General features: G+C 39.8%; 3 protein-coding genes and 1 long non-coding RNA gene across 9 annotated transcripts; 3 read left to right on the top strand and 1 right to left on the bottom strand.

Moving 5' to 3' along the window:
• Window positions 1-44: 44 nt before the first annotated feature.
• LOC135611787 (classical arabinogalactan protein 9-like) lies at window positions 45-545 on the bottom strand. Its single transcript, XM_065107419.1, has one exon. The coding sequence runs from the start codon at window positions 543-545 to the stop codon at window positions 45-47; it is 501 nt and encodes a 166-aa protein (XP_064963491.1).
• Window positions 546-2,390: 1,845 nt separating this feature from the next.
• On the top strand, window positions 2,391-7,388 carry LOC135603658 (uncharacterized). Of its 5 annotated transcripts, XR_010484146.1 has the most exons (5): window positions 2,391-2,735; window positions 2,829-2,888; window positions 5,321-5,383; window positions 6,049-6,242; window positions 6,899-7,388. It is a non-coding gene; the product is annotated as an uncharacterized LOC135603658 (long non-coding RNA). The 5 variants fall into 5 exon arrangements; XR_010484143.1 differs by having other exon boundaries at window positions 5,321-6,242; XR_010484141.1 differs by having other exon boundaries at window positions 4,704-6,242.
• Window positions 7,389-9,452: 2,064 nt separating this feature from the next.
• On the top strand, window positions 9,453-13,358 carry LOC135603632 (uncharacterized). Of its 2 annotated transcripts, XM_065094319.1 has the most exons (9): window positions 9,453-9,840; window positions 10,252-10,361; window positions 10,806-10,874; window positions 11,717-11,832; window positions 11,933-11,987; window positions 12,353-12,473; window positions 12,658-12,705; window positions 12,950-13,044; window positions 13,131-13,358. In XM_065094319.1, the coding sequence occupies exons 1-9, from the start codon at window positions 9,747-9,749 to the stop codon at window positions 13,230-13,232; spliced, it is 810 nt and encodes a 269-aa protein (XP_064950391.1). In that variant the 5' UTR covers window positions 9,453-9,746; the 3' UTR covers window positions 13,233-13,358. The 2 variants fall into 2 exon arrangements, with proteins under 2 accessions (XP_064950391.1, XP_064950392.1); XM_065094320.1 differs by lacking the exon at window positions 10,806-10,874.
• A 1,349-nt stretch (window positions 13,359-14,707) lies between these two features.
• Window positions 14,708-15,567, top strand: LOC135612848 (PRA1 family protein D-like). Its single transcript, XM_065109592.1, has one exon. The coding sequence runs from the start codon at window positions 14,754-14,756 to the stop codon at window positions 15,423-15,425; it is 672 nt and encodes a 223-aa protein (XP_064965664.1). The 5' UTR covers window positions 14,708-14,753; the 3' UTR covers window positions 15,426-15,567.
• Window positions 15,568-17,432: the final 1,865 nt, after the last annotated feature.

Here is a 17,432-nt window from a genome sequence, read left to right as displayed (position 1 = left end):
ATACGTAGAATCCATGAACTCAGAGCACCAAAGTTGAGGAACCTCTACAGAAGCAACGCAAGTCCCCCAAGGAACGCTGTCAGTCTCATGCTGACCCCATGCACGTAAGCCCGGGAACCGCCATCGGCCGGAGTCGCAGAAGCAGAGGGACTAGGAGATGGCGGCGTCGTCGGAGACGTCGACGAAATTGGCGACGCTGCATTCGGAGCCGGTGCAGGGGACACCGTTGTTAGGGGAGCTGGAGCAACTGCTGGAGCCAGCGGTGCGGGCGGTGGCGACGACGCAATGGGAACCAAGGCCGGAGGTGGGGTGGCGAGCGGCGGGGTGGTAACCGGAGGTGGTGTGGAGGGGGATGGGATGGCCGTCGGCGGGGGGACGGTGGCGGGAGGGGGAGACGGTGTGGTTGGAGGCGCGGCGAAGGCGGTCGGGGGAGTGACCATGGTTGGCGGCGCGTTTGAGGGGGAGGAAGCCGGGGATTGGGCGAAGCAAGTGGCGAGGAGGCAGAGGGAGATGGCTAGGGCGAGCATAGGCACCTGGGAAGCCATTTCTGTCCTTTCTTCTTCTCCTCCTCTCAGTGTGATGATGGCTAAAGGAAGAGCTGATGAGATGAAAGAACGGAGTGGTCTGGTGATAATATAGTCAGAATGTTGAGAGAGAGAGAGAGAGAGAGAGAGAACACAGTAATAGAGAGCTGCAAGGATTTCTGGTGGTGACTTGAGCTTACACATTACTTCCATCCTCCGCATGTCCAAACGATTTTGTTGCAGAGGTCCATCCTCTCTGCAAATTAATCAACCCAAGAAGTCACAGAAGACCTCTGCGCTGAAAAATCTGGCATCTTCAGTTCAACTATGAAGCCAACAGGAACTGGATGGATCACGATGTCTCCGAACTAAGGACGTCATTAATGCCTCTTTCGTTTACTTGGTTTGAGATGTTAAGCCACGTTCATGTGGAAGAGAATTAATGTGGCATGCATGCTTAAGATAAGAACATTGGTAAGATGATGGTAAGGAGTGCATAGGAACTTGCGTTGCAAGAGAAGCAAAGGTCACGGATCGCCGCTGCAAGCCATTGTCGTCAACTACCGGCATCATTGGAAGAATTCCCGACACGTAAAAGATGACCACTGCAAACCTCGACGAACACCAGCTAATTAAGACTGACGGATTGTTTCCTTCAACCGAATGCTGCTTTAAAGCCTCTCACCAAAACCACCACATACGCCGGGCCGTCATTTTGGCTTGGGATGAGATGATTTGGTATCCGTAGGAAATATCACCAAATGTGTGTTGTTGCAGGACCCACACTTTAGATCAGGATCAAAATTAATGGAAATCGAACCGGTTAAAAATCAAAATCGAAACTGATCAATTGTGAAATCCGAACTGAATCGAAACCAAGGGGTCCGAGATGCTTAGGAAAAGAAAAACATAAGTTAACACACAAATGAGTTCCATGGTATAGTATGATTAGCATGCATATTCAAAATCTAGTGACTTGTATCTAATATGATTTTTTATTTTTTATTTTTCTCAGCCTCCTCTTTTGCTTTTATCAGATTTTTTTTTTCTCTTTATCGTCCTTCCCTCCTCGACGACTTTACCCCCTCTCCGTCTCTTATGCTTTTGTTGGAATTCTTTTAGATATGTGGCCACTCGATATTCTTGCTATTATCACTTTATTTTCTCTCAATTGTCGACCTCCCTTATAGCTCCTCCACTCACTCGTTTATGTTGTTATCGTAGACCTCATTGATACCCTCTTCTTCTCTTGCTTCGAAGTTCATCATCAACTCTATCACCATAAACTCTACTCACGTCATTATCATTGTTTACGACTACCTCTAGCGTCTCTTTCTTTTCCGTATGTTCATTACTTTTGTCACTCTCTTTCGTAAATTTAATCTTAGTTTTATAATTAAAATAAAAAATGATAATTTTATAATAAAATCAAAACTATATAAAATGACCTGATTACGATTTCATTTTTCATGAAACTGGAACTAGGGGTTTTAGAATTATGGTTAGGTGTGACTAGAACATCTAAGATCTGATGTATCCTCTCTGTGCACTTTCAGCTGAATCATGCTCTTTTTTCTATTTTACTATCACAACATGTAGGTCCAAATCTTGATTTACTATGAGATGGAAACTTGCAATTTGATAATTATAATCGTCCGTTGAAAATATTTATGTATTTGAGATAAAAAAAAAAATAAGATAATCTACGGATGAAAAGAGTCAAATTATATATATTATAATTTAATAGTTTAAGTTTTTCGATTGAATTGCTGACATGATGTTTGTTGACTCTTTCCGATTGAACTACAACACGTCGTTTCACATTCGCGTCTCATTTTGTGCCAAGTGGCCACAACATTACTCGATGCAAGAAGGGGAGCGTCCATTTACGATTGAGCAGGCGCAATGGTGGGAGCGGATCCGAACTCCCTCTTCGGGCACTGCCCCGGACGAGTTGGGTGGAGAAGCCAGAGCACGCGGCGCCGGGGGCAGGGCAGCGCTCGCGGCAGTTCGGCGCCGGGTGCTTCGGGGGCATCGAGCTCGCTTTCCGTCGGGCGGCCGACGTGACCCGAGTTACGAGGGCTTGTGAGCCGCGGGCGAAGAACCCCTGCGAGGTGGTCCGGGTGCAGTATGATCCCCGCAACTGCAAGTACCTAGGAGCTCTTTGATGTTTTCCGTGCGCGCTATAATCCTATTATCCTCAATCGCCAGGTGAAATTTTGGATTCCTTTGCGAATTTGTTTAGCGTGCTCCTATTTTTGAATCTTTGCTGTTGTTTTTTTGCTTATTTTTAGGTTTTTGCAGGTTATTCGTGCGTGATCATTGAGTCAATTTTCTTAGGGTCCAATAACCATTGTACAAAAGGTAAGTGCGAGTTATTATCTATTTGATATCAAAATTTCCATTTTTTTTCCTGGATTAAGGTAATTAGGAATTTTAGAATGCGTTTCAACTGCAAGAAATATGTTTTGGAACTTCGATTTTAGGATGTTTACTTATTCCTATTCTTCGCGTGCTGCATCCACAAGATCTAATCTCAATTTCTTAATACGTTGCTTTCAAAGATTAAAGAGCTTTTTGCATCATTTCAGTAGTTTTTAAGCTTTCCGACAGTTCATACAGAGATGTATCTTACTTGTTCTATTCGTTCTGGTGCTGTATCTTTAATGCTGATCTCATCTTCTACATATTACATCATTGATATGTGCTCAAGTCCAATTGGCTTTTGGGTTAATTAACTGAAAACAAATTGACCCAATGATGAATTAGGAACCACTTACTTGCAAAAGCTTAAGCTGATAGGAAAGAGTCCAACTCATATGTGAGCTCTGACATCCTTCCTCATGTGCAAGCTAGATGGACTTATGGGCTGGAAACCTGGATGCTAGTGCAAACCTAATCTGCAAGCTAAGGCCAACGGGCTCTGACCCATCTGTTGGTGAATATTGTATCAAACATTAAAGGAAAAAATAAAACAGTTAGCATTCGAACTCTCTGCTCCAATACAAGGCAAGAAAATGACTTTGGTAACCTTTTCCCAAAAATTAAGTTGATAGGAACAAGGCCAATTTATATACAAGCAATGACAAGATTCATGTCACTTTGTTGGTTTTTAAATTTAATCAACTAGCAAATATCTAAATTTAAGCATCTACATAGATATAGAGAATCAACAATAGAACCTGAGAAGTAAAGAAGAGTAGTAGAGAGAAGATGGAAAAGTTGAACCCTGTATCCAGCCAGTAAACATTCTTTACTACTGAAAGGACTCTGGGGAACTGCTTTCAGTGGTGAAACATTGGATTATGAATTTTTTAGTGTACTGTCCTATTACCATTGTGACTTTGAAAAGGAAACAAGGTCTGATAATTAGCTTCTTATGACTTTTTTGAAAGATAATGGCTAATCAATTATTTCTTTAGTGGTTCAACAGAAATTATTTGATTTAATTACTAGTAATCTTTCTGAATATTTTTTAGGTAGATAATACCAGCAAATATTTTTCTTGATTTACATAAACTTGACCTTTTCCCTTGTGCTCTAGTTTGTGTTTCTCTATGACTCCTAAAGAAACCACTAGATTAATGGAAAATTTTGGTTAAAGCTTTGTATACCAATTTTAAATTACTATGAGGTAAACCTTGACCTAACCTAATGGAAGTTTAGCCTGCATCACACTCAAAGTGACACAAGGGCCAAATTTGTATTTCCTACCAGAGAATTTTCTCAACCTTATCGAGTAAAGCAGAGTAGGAAAACCTTTTGGCCTCTCCATGGCCAGCCTTTCAGGAGATTGGCATGTAGCATGTAGGTGTTTTGAGGAAGGGTTCTTTGTTAAGGAAGATCGAGATTTCTTACAAGCAAACGTCATCGTTATCTGTTTCTTTCTGAAGAGAATCTTTGAAATCACTGAGATGATATAAGATAGTGGTTTAGTAATTCAAGACTGTAGTTTATTAAGGATGATATGTTGCTTACTTTGATCAGTGATACAGTTAAATAAATGTAACCATATATTATTAAGTTAGCTTCTGGTGAATAATAGATAGCGGTAGTAGAGTAGGAGTTTAGGTTCATGCCTGTGAAACAACTCATGGATTACATTGCAAATTCTGGCAGCCCATATTAATAACTTTACTTTCAACACATTGACAATCTGACATTTGAATCTGCATGCAGGAAAACAAAGTTGTTACGATCTTGAATACACTTCTACACGTGAGAACAGGGAAAAGCCCCTATGTAATATTTAGAAAGTAACCAGAAGGTCATGAACAGGAATATCATGAAAGTAAGTCTTTCTGCAAGAAACAAAATTTAGAAGTATCATCAGGATTCAGGAGTATGTTGAGAACAATGGATCCTTTGGTTATAAACAGTCTGCAGCTAGAGGCTGCAATGAACCTATTGGCTGTGATGGCTGAGATGAACTACTAGTCCATGAAAATCTGCAAAAACTCGTGCTTTCCTGTCGATAACCTGTACAAAGATTTACAGTTCAGGGATTCAAGTATTTTCTTGACAATCCTGACTGTGACATATGTAGCTTCTGATAATACACATTCTGCCCCATTGATGCAATACTTCTGGTTTTATATCTCTCCTTATAGTAGGAGTTTGCAGCTCAGCTGCTCCAAATTAGACAGATGTCTCATTACATCTGATATTTTGGCTATTATATATCTCCTAGTACTTTATTCTTCATGTGTCAGGAGTCCCCCAAATTGACAACGTAATGGACCTTGGCATATAGCAAACTATCATGTTCTTGATTCTCTTGTTTAACATGTTAACAGGTACTTCTCAGGTGCTCCTGAGATTTCCTCAAAGTTTATGCTGTCATGAAGACATCATTACGAGTAAGCATGCCTTTGTTTACTGGTAACTTTTAACGCATGGGCCTTGCTTTTCTTTCAGCATCTTCATGGCATCTAGCTACCTATTAGCCTTTCATATATGTCATCTTGTAAAATATAATAACCAAAGATTATTCTTAGATGAGCTAGCATTGAAATGATATTCTGGGTTCTGTTTGGCTATGATGGTGTATTGTGCTAAAGCATTTGACTTCAGACTAGCTATATGGAATTGTGTTTGGAGAAAATTCTGGTAGTTGCTCGGCAGTCAAATTTAGCAAATAATGAAAAGAAAGAAAATAAATGGTTTGCATGTCACATGGTCTAATAATTTGAAGCTGAATGGGACTCAGTAGATTGCAACATTGAAACCTATGTAGTTATGGTCTTGGGTCAAATGAATGACATCTTTCTTTTAGTCTGCTGCTTAAGTTATTTCACCAATGGAGTTACATCACTATCATGCTCACCAAAGCCTGTTTAAATCTGGACCACTGCAACAACAAATTGAAATATTTATAGTATTTGGGATTGACTAGATGAATCTTCCAGCTAGTGAGTTCTACATAGATGAGTATCTTACAGGCAAATCAAAAGCTTTGAAGTTTCTTTTTCTTATGTGTTCATAGTTTGGATTCAGACCTGCATAAAAGCATCAAATTTGACAGTATTCTCAGGAAGAACAAATCGTGGAGGTCTTCCTACCCCACAATCTCATGCATGCCAACCAAGAAAGTTGGTAGCCAATGATTACCCACCTACCAGTGAATTCCATGATTGGCCTAAGGTGAAGCTTTGCTTTCAATCTCTGCTGTTGGGTTAGCTTTTTGGCTGGGGAGCGTTAGTGTGGTCCATAAAAGAGGTCAGTCGATTCAAATCTTTTCTTGTGGAACGTTTCTTTCTGCTTTCCTCGGAATTTTTGCTTTCTCTGCTCTGATAGAAAGAAATCTTGGGTTCAACATTTACTTATGTTCTGCTGTAGATGCCTTACTGTGGTATATGAAACTTCAAAGTTGCTCTTCCTCTCAGTAAACTATGACCACTGTGATTAATACTTATCAGATGCATTGGGCTTGCATGAGATCAATTTTGCCGTACCATTTGTTGACTCTTTGCATGTTTTATCTTATCTCAATAGTTCGATCACTGTTGCATGGGACTGGGCATAGAAGAATATTTCGGGAATATATGCATGTTGGTTCCAAGTTAGATCTAGACTGGTGAGGGGTGACATTTTCCATCTCTTTGGTGCAAAACACCATAGTAACATGAGACACTCAGTCAGCCGATGATAATAATAAAAGGTACAATGATCAGTTGCATGTCAGTGGCTACATGACCATTGTCCAGAATCCGAGGAGAGGATTCGAATATTGGAAGAAAAATATATTAAATAGATTCTTACATTTCTCTCCCTTGAAAATTTGATAATAGTGCGTTTACACCAGCAGATTTTAGTATATATAAATATATGCTTTAAATGTTAATATGTTCCAAGTCATGAAATGTTGATCATAGGAGTGAGCTCCCGCAGCCAGAGTGCATGACGGGGACGGATGTCGACGTCCTTCGCAACCAACCAGTGGCCACAGGCGCTCCGGCAGCCACGAACTGCCCCTCTCATAACCGCTCTCGCAGGCGCTACGCCGCGTTGGGGGACGCTGCCTCTGGTGAGGGCAACTGCTGGCCAAGCAGCGAAGGCCCGCGCGGGGCCTGCTGCCAGCCGGGCGAGGATGGTTCTGTGTTGCTGCCAACGGTTGCTCTCCGTGGCGTCGTTAATGGGGATGGAACAGAGGGGAAGAAGAATAAGAATAAGCAGGTGGAAGGAAGACGAGTGAGGACGAGAAAAAAAAATGTGAGAAGGTGAGAAAGGAAAATGGATCCATTAATCGGTATCGGTCATTTGGATAATTATATAAAATATAGGCTATTTATCGAAAAAATAAGTACGTTTCGTGTTTTTTAGGTTATTTAAATATCAAAAGATACCCTCGACATTAATTTTTCATTTCGAATTTGTTGGATGGATTGTCCCTATATATCTCTTTAGTTTTATTCTAAAACTAAATGAACAAAACAGAGTTCTTTACAAATTTTATATCAATTATTAACATACAATAAAATTTGTGAAGTTTCTCAAAATAACCTTACATTAATAAAAAATTTATAAATAATATATTAATATTTTATATTTCTCAAATAAAGGTATAGTAAACATTTTTAATCTTGGGTAGAGCTACAATAGAAAAAATAAACAATTTAATAACCATCCATTAAAGAAAATTCTAAATGCCAAAACTAAATACCATTTTTTTCTGATAAATTATAGTAAAATTCTTAAGTTTGTAGCGACATAAATACTTCCGAAATTTAGAAGGATAAATACATAATCACTAAATTTGCCACTTGGTCACTGATATAGTTAAATGGAATCAATTTTTAATATCTTCTTTCTTCTCTCATTGATTCATTGAAGTTAGATGGAATCAAGGTGTGGTCTCCCACTCGTGCCGAGATTGTGCTCGGCGTGCCGCTTGGATTCATTATTTATGTTGACCGACCAAGTGAGGCTGTCTTTTTGTTGTTCTCTCGAGTCGTCTCCATCACCCCTTTTTTGCGTTTGTACAAGAGGTTTGGTGATGATAACGATGTGACCACTTTGGAGCCTGGATCGGCCTCAGCGAACTCAAGCTCGGGAAGACCGACGCGTATTTATACGGCCTTCTTATTTGTAGTTTTCCTTTCTTTTTTTCCCAAAAGTAAATTATACATTAATTTACAGCCTTTGAGCCCTTTTTTTTATTATGAATGGGACGCATTCTTCCCGATCGGATAGCATGCAATGAACACGGTACATCACAGTAGCCGTATCCACGATTGGCAATCCAAGAACTGGAAAGCGCGTTCACTTACGCGCTGAGGTGGAATTCATTATCCCTCTCTCTCTTGTGCGAAACCGGGCGTCGCTTAGATAAGAGACGTGGACATAAAAGGGCTTACCCTTTTTTTTTTTTTTTCTGGGGTTCAAATAACGGAGTCGTTATATATATAATTTTATTTTTTATAAAGCTAATTACACATTATCCTTTGTAATTAGACTTCTTTAAAATCCTAATCCTAATATTTAAAAAATTTATAATTATAAAAATAAAATATTTAATCTTATTTATTTTAACGTCATTGGTTTTATCAACAGAAGATATAACACGTAACAACATATATAAGAATAATACAATAATGATGGATAAAAATGATGGTAAGGCAAAGGTCCTGTATCCCGCTAATATAGATACAAAATGGAACTTAAGAAAGATGAGAGAGAGCGATGATGAGAGGTGAGATAAAGGGAGATGAGAAAATAAATGAGGGCGATAGTCGCGTCGATGCAGATGTAGAGTGTTGACGTCGATGTAAATACCGAACAACAAAAGATGAAAGAAGGATGAGGAATCAAGGAATGAGGAAGAAGGATGAGTATTACTTTGCCTCTGTATTGATGCCATTTGTATCGTCCTCTTCTTCTTCTCCTTTTGTTTTATCTCTTATCGTTGCTCTTTTTTTTCTCTTTTACTTCATATCTCTCTATCGCTCTTCCACCTCCCTCCTCTTTAAAAAAGCTACAGAAGTCCCTCAACTCCACCTTATTCATCTTCAAAGACATTCTTATGTCGTTCTCGTCCACCACTATGTCATTCTTATTAATCACAATCACAATAATCACTAGCGACCCCTAGTGATGTCAACGTCCACCATCACATATTAGTTAACTAAAAAAAATAAAGCATAATTATAAATATTAAAATTATTTTTTTACTTATCGTTTCGTGTTATTCCTAATATTTATATTGTTACATATTATATCTTCCGTCAATAGAAGTAATGGTACTAAAATAAATAAAATTAAGTTAATTATAATGATCTTAATGTAAATCTTTGAAGTATAGTCTGAAAAAATTAAAGCGGTCGAGGATAGTATGTAATTAGTTATTTTTTAAGTCCCCTCGATAAATAAAACAAAAACAACATAAATCGAATCACATTAATTAAAACCATCTCGAGAGCGAGGGGAGAGTGATGGAGAGAGAGAAGAAAACACGCCCTCTCCGCTCCGCTCCACAGGTTCATAACGGGAAGTATAAGAGCGAGCGGAGCAGCCATCGATTCGCCCCGATCTCTCCTCCCCTGCTTCTTCTTTTCCCTAATCCAAGCCTCCGAACTCCTCGATCGATTTCTCCGATCCTCCTCCGCTTTGGATGCCGAGTTCCTGACCGAAAACTAAGGAGAAATAGATTGACCTTGAACGGATGGATTCGTGGACGCACTGGCTCCATGAAGGGGGTTCCGCGTGAGCCGGGCCGTGGTCGAGATGCGAGTGGTCGACGGGAAGGGCGGGCTGTTGGTGGCGGTGAGAAGGTTGTCACAGTGGCCGGCTCGAGGGAGCGGGTGCCATTCCTCGCACGGTATGCCATCCCTCGTCTCGTCTCTGCTCGTTAATCGATGCGCTTGTACTTGTGTCGCTGTGAGTTCGGATGACACGAAGCTTGTATGCCCATTCCGTTCGTCTCTGTCTGCGCTTGCGTACTCTCTTCAATGATTTCCGACAATTTGTACGGCATTTTAAGTTGGATTTAACGACCGGACGCTTTTTGCATTGCTTTGTATGGAGACTTAGAAATTTGTCCCAAACTATATGTTGTTTTCTACGCTGAATTTTCTTTCATCGGTACTTCTTGCAGGCTAGCTAAAAATTTGGTTAAACGTGTGCAATGCTTTCGAGAAGCCTTTATTGCTTGATCTGAAACAGTATTTTTCATCTTTGGGAGATTGAAAAGGTGTATAAATTTATATTAATTACCTTGTGTTTTCTACAGCTGAGGTCGTGACAGGATCGACAGCTTGGCTTGGCAGAGGTCTGGCATGCGTTTGTGCCCAAAGAAGAGAGATCGATGGCCGTCTATTATTAAATTTGACCCCTTCTCAGGTAATCACAACTAGCATTAACAATCAATTTTCTGCATAAAAAATTTTGATGGAACAAAAAGGTGTCCTATTGTATCACAATACTTTGTCATAAAAAATAATGTCACGATTAGGAATGAGTATTATGGTCATATTCGTCATCTATTGACACAATAGTTGATAAGAAAATTTGATTATTTCTATGTGTATATGTGTGTGTGCACGCATGCACGCAAGCTATTAACAAACAGTGGGCTTTATGATCTCTTCTCCTTTTATTATTGACTATTGTCAGTAATTCTCTCCCATATTGTCTGAGATACACACCTTTGTGTGCATCCATGGCAGTGGAGAGTGATGTGTTGCCTCTTTACAGTTAAAATTGTTAGTAGCTATCAGGCCTTCTGCACTTCTCGTCATCTATTCACCTTCAACTAGCTCTTTTAACTTTTTGGTGTGTTTGCAGGAGGAATGTTTGCGAAGGTTACAAAGCCGAATTATTATTACTTATGATAGTTCAAATAAAGAGCATCAGGTACTATAATAATTATATTTTTCAATAAGCCCGGATAAAAAAAATGGAGTGTTGCGTTAAGTCACTGACAATCAACGTAAAATTATATTAGATTTTATGAACACAGATCTTAACCAATTATTTCAATGGCGATAAATGATTCATGTAGCTGACCCCTAATAGTTGAGACCTACGATTTTGTTATTATTGTTATTGTAACAAGCTATAAACACAATAATAAATTAAAAATAAAATGTTATGATATTAGATTTATCTTTTCAAATCTCGAAAAAAGTATTCCAATAACCTAAAATTTCTTCTCATAATGAATGATCTCTAAACTAGTAATAAATGATTCTTTAAACTAACTACAATTGCAGAAACTTTAACTCTAGTTGTGTACAAATAGAAACTCTCAATCCCGTAATACAAATGGTAACAGTTTGGTATATGGCTTTGGAAATTTGTACTGCAGATATTACGCCTTTTTACTTAATTTCTAGACTTGTACATAATCTGATATCAACTGCACTATTGTGTTTAACTTGTAAATGGTCAGGTGCTATGGTTTCTAATTTGCCATATTTAAACAATTGTGGCTTGCCTCGAGAGAACAGTTAGTGCCCTCATTAGCTAGCCTTAGTCAATTTCATCTAAGCTCTCAAAGAATTGTCTTTTTGTTTCCTTGACCAGATAATTGAATGACTCTTGCCGCATAGACAGAAACCCAAACTTTTTTCTTATTGCAAGTAAATATGTTAGTATTTTTTACTTATCACAAGCAAGAAATTGACATTGTTTCTGGATGTTAATATTTTAGCAACTATCTTATAGTTTATCTTTACAATAATGAGACATTGTAGGAAGCACTATGGGCCCTCTGGTATTATGCTTATCCTGGAGTGGAACTCCATGGTCTCATATCTAACCAGTGGAAGGAAATGGGATGGCAGGGAAAAGATCCATCAACTGATTTCAGGTACCGATATTTGTGTTACCTATTTAATATCTATCTTGCTTAGTTAACCACCTACATCTAATTTTATAATTTCAAGTGATTTTTGGTTTTTGTGCCACAGAGGAGGTGGTTTCATATCTTTGGAAAATCTATTATTCTTTGCCAAAAACTATCCTGTAAGTCCCATTTTGTTTGCAAAGCAAAAAAAATCACAAAGTATATTTTGCATAAGAAGAAAACCATTTTTTGTTTGCAAACAATAATTTCAGCACTTGATGTCAAATAAATAGTTCAATATATTCTAACAAAATTTTGTATATTATGTTTGTTGTTGAAGTTTAAAGGTGTCTTTTAACCCAGAGTTGTGGATAATTAACTTCTTGGCATGACAAGTTGAGGTCCACTGAAAAGACTTCTACTAGTTATCACAATAGTTTGCAGATGACTGCTTGTTGTCTTTGATACAACTTGCCATCATAGTTCTTACCTTTTCTTAATGGCTTCTCTATCTGTCATCTTTGGTTAACAAGTCTCTCTGCAGAAATCCTTCCATGCTCTTCTCCGAAAGCAAGAGGGTGTCAGAGCCATGTGGGAATATCCATTTTCTGTAGCTGGTGTAAATATTACATTCATGCTCATACAGATGTTTGATCTTCAAGCTGGTTTGTACTCTCTTGATTGCAATAAGTTAATGAAGGCCTTTTAATTAAAATTTTGTAGTTATTTCCACAAATTTAATATTTAGATTAAATGGTCTATAAGGTTTCTTGTAATCGTTTATCTATCCTGTTAGGATCATAGCTGTACCTTTCAACTAGTTAGTAACTAATATGTTGTTGACTTCAGGAAGACCAAGGTCGATGGTTGGAGCAATTTTCCTAAAGCTACTTTTAGGTATGTTTCGAGATTACCCCTGTAACAAGTTCTTTGCAGAGATGTATACAATAGATGAGATTGTATTTGCATCTTTTTCTTCTTCTGTACATATTTTTCGAAAACATGTAAAGTTGACCTATAAGCTTAAACCTGTTTCGAGTTACCCACTTAATTGTTATTATCTCATTCTGAAGAGATATTATCATCCTCAGTACGAATGGCTTTTGCATTTGACAAAATAATTTGTCACAATATGCTTCAGAAAATGAGCGAGCTTTTGACATGTTGTACTGCATAACTTTCAAGATGATGGATCAGCAATGGCTTGCCATGCATGCCTCCTACATGGATTTCAATGTACGCTGCTCTCACCATCCCTTTGAGTTCTTCTTCCTTTTTTGTGCAAACAATTTGTCCTATTAATTTTTGCTGGCCTCCTCCAGCTGGTTATGAAGTCAACGCGTCGTCAACTTGAACGAGAGCTCCTCTTGGAAGACACCCAAAGAATCGAGGACATGCCTTCCTACAGACTCCTCAAACGTTAGGAACCATCTAACTTTGTACTTCACAACGACGAATCAGTTTTTTTGCATGAATTCTCAGAATTTTCCAATTTGTCGATACTGTCCTTTGGTTTCAAGTTGTCTGAATCAAATGTCCAAGTAATTCAAGGCAATGTCAGCCATGGAGAATGAGTCTCGGGCATTCGAATGCGTTTATTTTGAACCAGAATGCCAAATACTTGCCATCCAAAAGAACATTGATTCAGAGTGACTTATTTAGTTAGATGTGTATCACTGCTGGTGGTCTCTCTCATCCTTTTCCATCACCAACTCCATGGCACAAGCGGTGAAAGCAGTGCATTTAATGGACATGTTCGAGCGTACAAGAATTATGCCATTCTTCATTTTAAACTTATTAATATTTTTTTAATGTTTAATTACTCATCTCGTTGGTAAAGTGACAGACGTTTGATAATTCGACATGAAAGAAAGTAGATGCGGTGATGGAAGCCACTGTTTTTAGGTTATTGGGCCAATCAAGAATTGGGTTTAAGTTGAGTTTGGATTAAAATATCGGCACTAAATGATGATTATAGTGGATCGAGTTTTTTGTGCATCGATGTTTAAGCTGCATTTGATATTGTTTCATTAACTTCGGAACTAGTTTGGATATCTAAATTATTAGTCAGGCTCGAATAGGTTCGACTCGGTCGTAGGCATGTACAGTTGGAGCTCGACTTATTCAGTGGACAAAGATGTCCGCGTTGACAACATGCCGCGTCGCGTTTGAATCAGTTGGTATTTGGTTCGGCGCCGACTTTGACTTTTAGTTGGCATTCGGTTCCGGTTCCTCTAAGTGGGCCCTTCCTCTTGTTTGATTGTTGATCCAACTAGCACTCTTTAGTATCGGGAAACATGAGAGATTTAATTTGCTTTTCCTCTATATATCGTTTACGTCTGTCGTTGCGATAAAATTGCTTTCCAATATATCATATGGGTTTACTTTTCTAACCTAATTGAAACAACCTGTTTGGTTTTCGAATTTAATTAAATGGGTCAAATCAGTGCATTTAGTCAACCCTCCCTCCTCCTTGGGAGTCTAACCCAAGAACTCTTTTGGTTTTAGTTGGTCGACGAAACGGTGTGGCAGTTGACTTACCCCACCATGTCTGGTTTAAATTATTTTCGTCATATAACTAGTAACATAGTATTAATTATAATGTAGCGTTTTAGTATAGTTTTGAGTAGAAATTAACCTATCAAAAACAGGACATGTTAGAATATTACATTAAGTTTAATGTTCTCAGCCTTAGTTGACAGCCGACGTGGAACGACAATTCTGTCCAAGAATCTTCCGCACCTCCACGACGACCACGGCTTCTTCGAGGTCTCGTATCATCTGCATCGTTACAGACGGCATCCAGGTAAAAACTAGTCGCCCTCCCGATATGCCGTCCTCTGATCATTGGGTATGATTCGTGTTAATGGTAAATCCTGTTTTAGATAGACAGTTAATCGTCGGAAGTTTTCTTGGCGTCCTGTTCGAAAGAGGAGTCGCCGTCTATGACTCGCGCTACCTCCTCCCTCCAAATGTCGAAAGAAAAAGCTCGCCTTTGCTTGTTGCCCCCGAAATCTCCCAAAATCCCAAGCGCCATGGCGACCTACGGCGCGGTTCTCCGGCGCTCCGCGGCCGTCGTCGAGCGCGCCCGTGCCCACGCCAGATCCACCCGCAAGGCCCTCGCCCGTTTCGCCCGCCCCCAGTCCTTCGCCGCGCCGCCCGACGCCGAGGCCGCTGCCGTTCGCGCCGTCCGCAACCTCGCCACCTTCCGCCTCTACTACACCCTCCTCCTCTGGGTCCTTCTCCTGGCGTCCCTCTTCCCCCGCCGGCGCGCTACCATGCTCTTCCTCATGGCCGCCTCCAAGGTCGCCCTCTTCTACGGCGCCCTCCTCAAGGCCTTCCCCACCTCCGCCCTCCTCCGCAGGGTCATCGACCGCAGGCTCGTGGTGGCCCTTGCGCTCGCCGTCATCCTCATCGAGCTCGCTCTGACCCGGTCCCTGCCGCAGCTGCTACTCGCCGTGGGTATCGGGTTGCCCATCATTCTGCTCCACGCGGTTTTCCGGGTGAGGGACGATCTGCTCGAGGACGGAGACGAGAAGGCAGCGGCGGTAGGCGGCGCAGGCGAATTGGCTTCCGTCTTGGAGAAAAAGGAGGATCTTGAATTGGGATCGCAATAGTTAGCAGAGTCATATACTTTTCTTTCATCAAAGCGGAGCCATTGTTGCTTCTTCTCGTCAAGAAAAATCACACCTTTACAATGTAAAGCATCCAGATGTAAACAATGCTTGTTGATGTGGATGGCTCACTGTTTCATGGCAATGTTCTCTTCCGGAAACCGAGTTGCAGAGACAGTTTCAACATGTCATGCTTCTGAACATTCAGGAACTCGAAAATTTGGGATGAAGAAGAGGATCAGATGGTGGTGGCTTGATAACATAGTTGCTCGCTTTTTGATTTCAGAATCCAACAGTGTCTAGTGATGCAATGGACAAGCTTGTAAGGGTTGAAGAACAACCAGAATCTAGCAGAGATGGCAAAGTTTGCATTGTATATGGTGGTATGGAGCAGTGGATGTGTCATGTACATGAACATGAGCTCAAAGAAAACAGATAAAACACTGCAGTCTGGTTCTTGTTCTTCATCAGCTTCTGAGTCTGGTTCTTGTTCTTCATCAGCTTCTGACTCTCTCAACTTCCCTTCTTATCTGAGGATCCTCTTCTCTTATTTGTATCTTTTTATCCAAAAATGAAAGGTGTAGAAATGACCCCTCACATCGAGGTTCAGTAAAAAGAATGAATTGAGGGGTCATTCCTCTCTCGATTCATGAGAATATTTACCCGTTGAGCAGACTGGGCTAGTCAGTGTTTGTAACCTTAATGCTTTCTTGATAAACATGAAAGTCTATAATCCAAAAATTCCTTCAATTAAATGTGGATATTTCTGATTACATTAAGGATCATCCACGGTGGTCGGTGTGGATTCCTCTTTAAAGAACCCAAAACAGCTAATGAATTAATTTTAATATGGATGTTTTTTGTTTTGACACACCACTTGTTTTTGTGGCCTTTAATCCCTCAAAAATAGAAATAACCTGTTGGTGAACCTTTACGTCATGGCCAAGGAGTAAGCACAGCTCACTCCGATCCTGAATGTGCAAGGTTGCTCGTGCGGAGACTTGGGTGACAGAACTGGGTGTCGGGTCGAGTGAAGTCGCAAGCCTTGTCTTGCCGAGCCCCTGTACACAGGTCGAAGTCGAGAGGGGGATTTCCCGACTCGACCCCTCTAAAGGCTAAGTTACGCTTGAGTGGAACAAGAAAGAGTTCCATGTTCGACATCCCCCTTCATTGGTAAGAGGCTTGGCTTTTATATCTGTGACGGGGCGATCGGTCGTACGCGGTTCTTTAATAATCATCGACTCCTCGAGAGGATGACTTGTACCCTATAGACTAGCGCCGATCGGCCTGTACGGGTCAGCGTTGTGCGGCACTGTCCTGAGTTTCATTGAACGGCCCCGGGGTGTCCGGCGCTATCTTAAGTTTTGCATAATGACTTCAGGGAGTCTGACGCCGAACAACATGGAGGTTGCATGGTCACCTTGTCTGGGTCTGAGGTGTCGCATTTTATCAACTCAAAGGTCCTTTATGTGTTGTCACGTGGATGGTGCCAAAATTTGCCATATAATAACCTTGGCCTCATAATAGAGTACGCATTTACTGTTTTCATACATACACTCAACAATCAAAATATTAATTGTATCCTTTCTTAAAATAAAATGAATCCCTGTTCCTCTTTTAAGTTACAACAATCATTGTAATTTAATTTAATCCAACTCAAATTTAGGTTTTTCCTACTTAATTTTCAATCAGCATACCTCCTTATCTCATCAAACACAAATATTTATTACTGGATTATATAAATAATAATTTTATAGAATACTTTTTTTATTATTTATTTTAAAAGTATACTACTTTAAAAATCTCTTACAAAAAGCTTCATGTTTATCGGAGCATAGTATAGACTATAGTTCTGGATGCCAATCTTATCTTCAAATAACTAAATTTTTAGAAGATTTAACCTGATTAGTTAATCGATGGATACTACTATTATCTTCCTGATATACGTGAGTGAATTTAGATGAACTTAGTAATTAAATAAAAAATATTTTACTTTCTTATCATCTTCAT

Source organism: Musa acuminata, chromosome BXJ1-2, assembly GCF_036884655.1.
Source record: "Musa acuminata AAA Group cultivar baxijiao chromosome BXJ1-2, Cavendish_Baxijiao_AAA, whole genome shotgun sequence".
Classification (NCBI taxonomy): Eukaryota; Viridiplantae; Streptophyta; class Magnoliopsida; order Zingiberales; family Musaceae; genus Musa; species Musa acuminata.
The sequence above is the reverse complement of the archived record's forward strand: the minus strand, read 5'-3'. Positions and strand labels throughout refer to the sequence as shown.

Bases quoted from the DNA above. Each gene is read 5' to 3' on its own strand.
- LOC135603632 (XM_065094319.1), top strand. From the start codon at position 9,747: ATGCGAGTGGTCGACGGGAAGGGCGGGCTGTTGGTGGCGGTGAGAAGG. The intron at 11,833-11,932 runs GTACCGATATTT...TTTGTGCCACAG, and splicing joins GATCCATCAACTGATTTCAG to AGGAGGTGGTTTCATATCTT. The intron at 13,045-13,130 runs GTACGCTGCTCT...GGCCTCCTCCAG, and splicing joins CCTCCTACATGGATTTCAAT to CTGGTTATGAAGTCAACGCG.
- LOC135612848 (XM_065109592.1), top strand. From the start codon at position 14,754: ATGACTCGCGCTACCTCCTCCCTCCAAATGTCGAAAGAAAAAGCTCGC.
- LOC135611787 (XM_065107419.1), bottom strand. From the start codon at position 545: ATGGCTTCCCAGGTGCCTATGCTCGCCCTAGCCATCTCCCTCTGCCTC.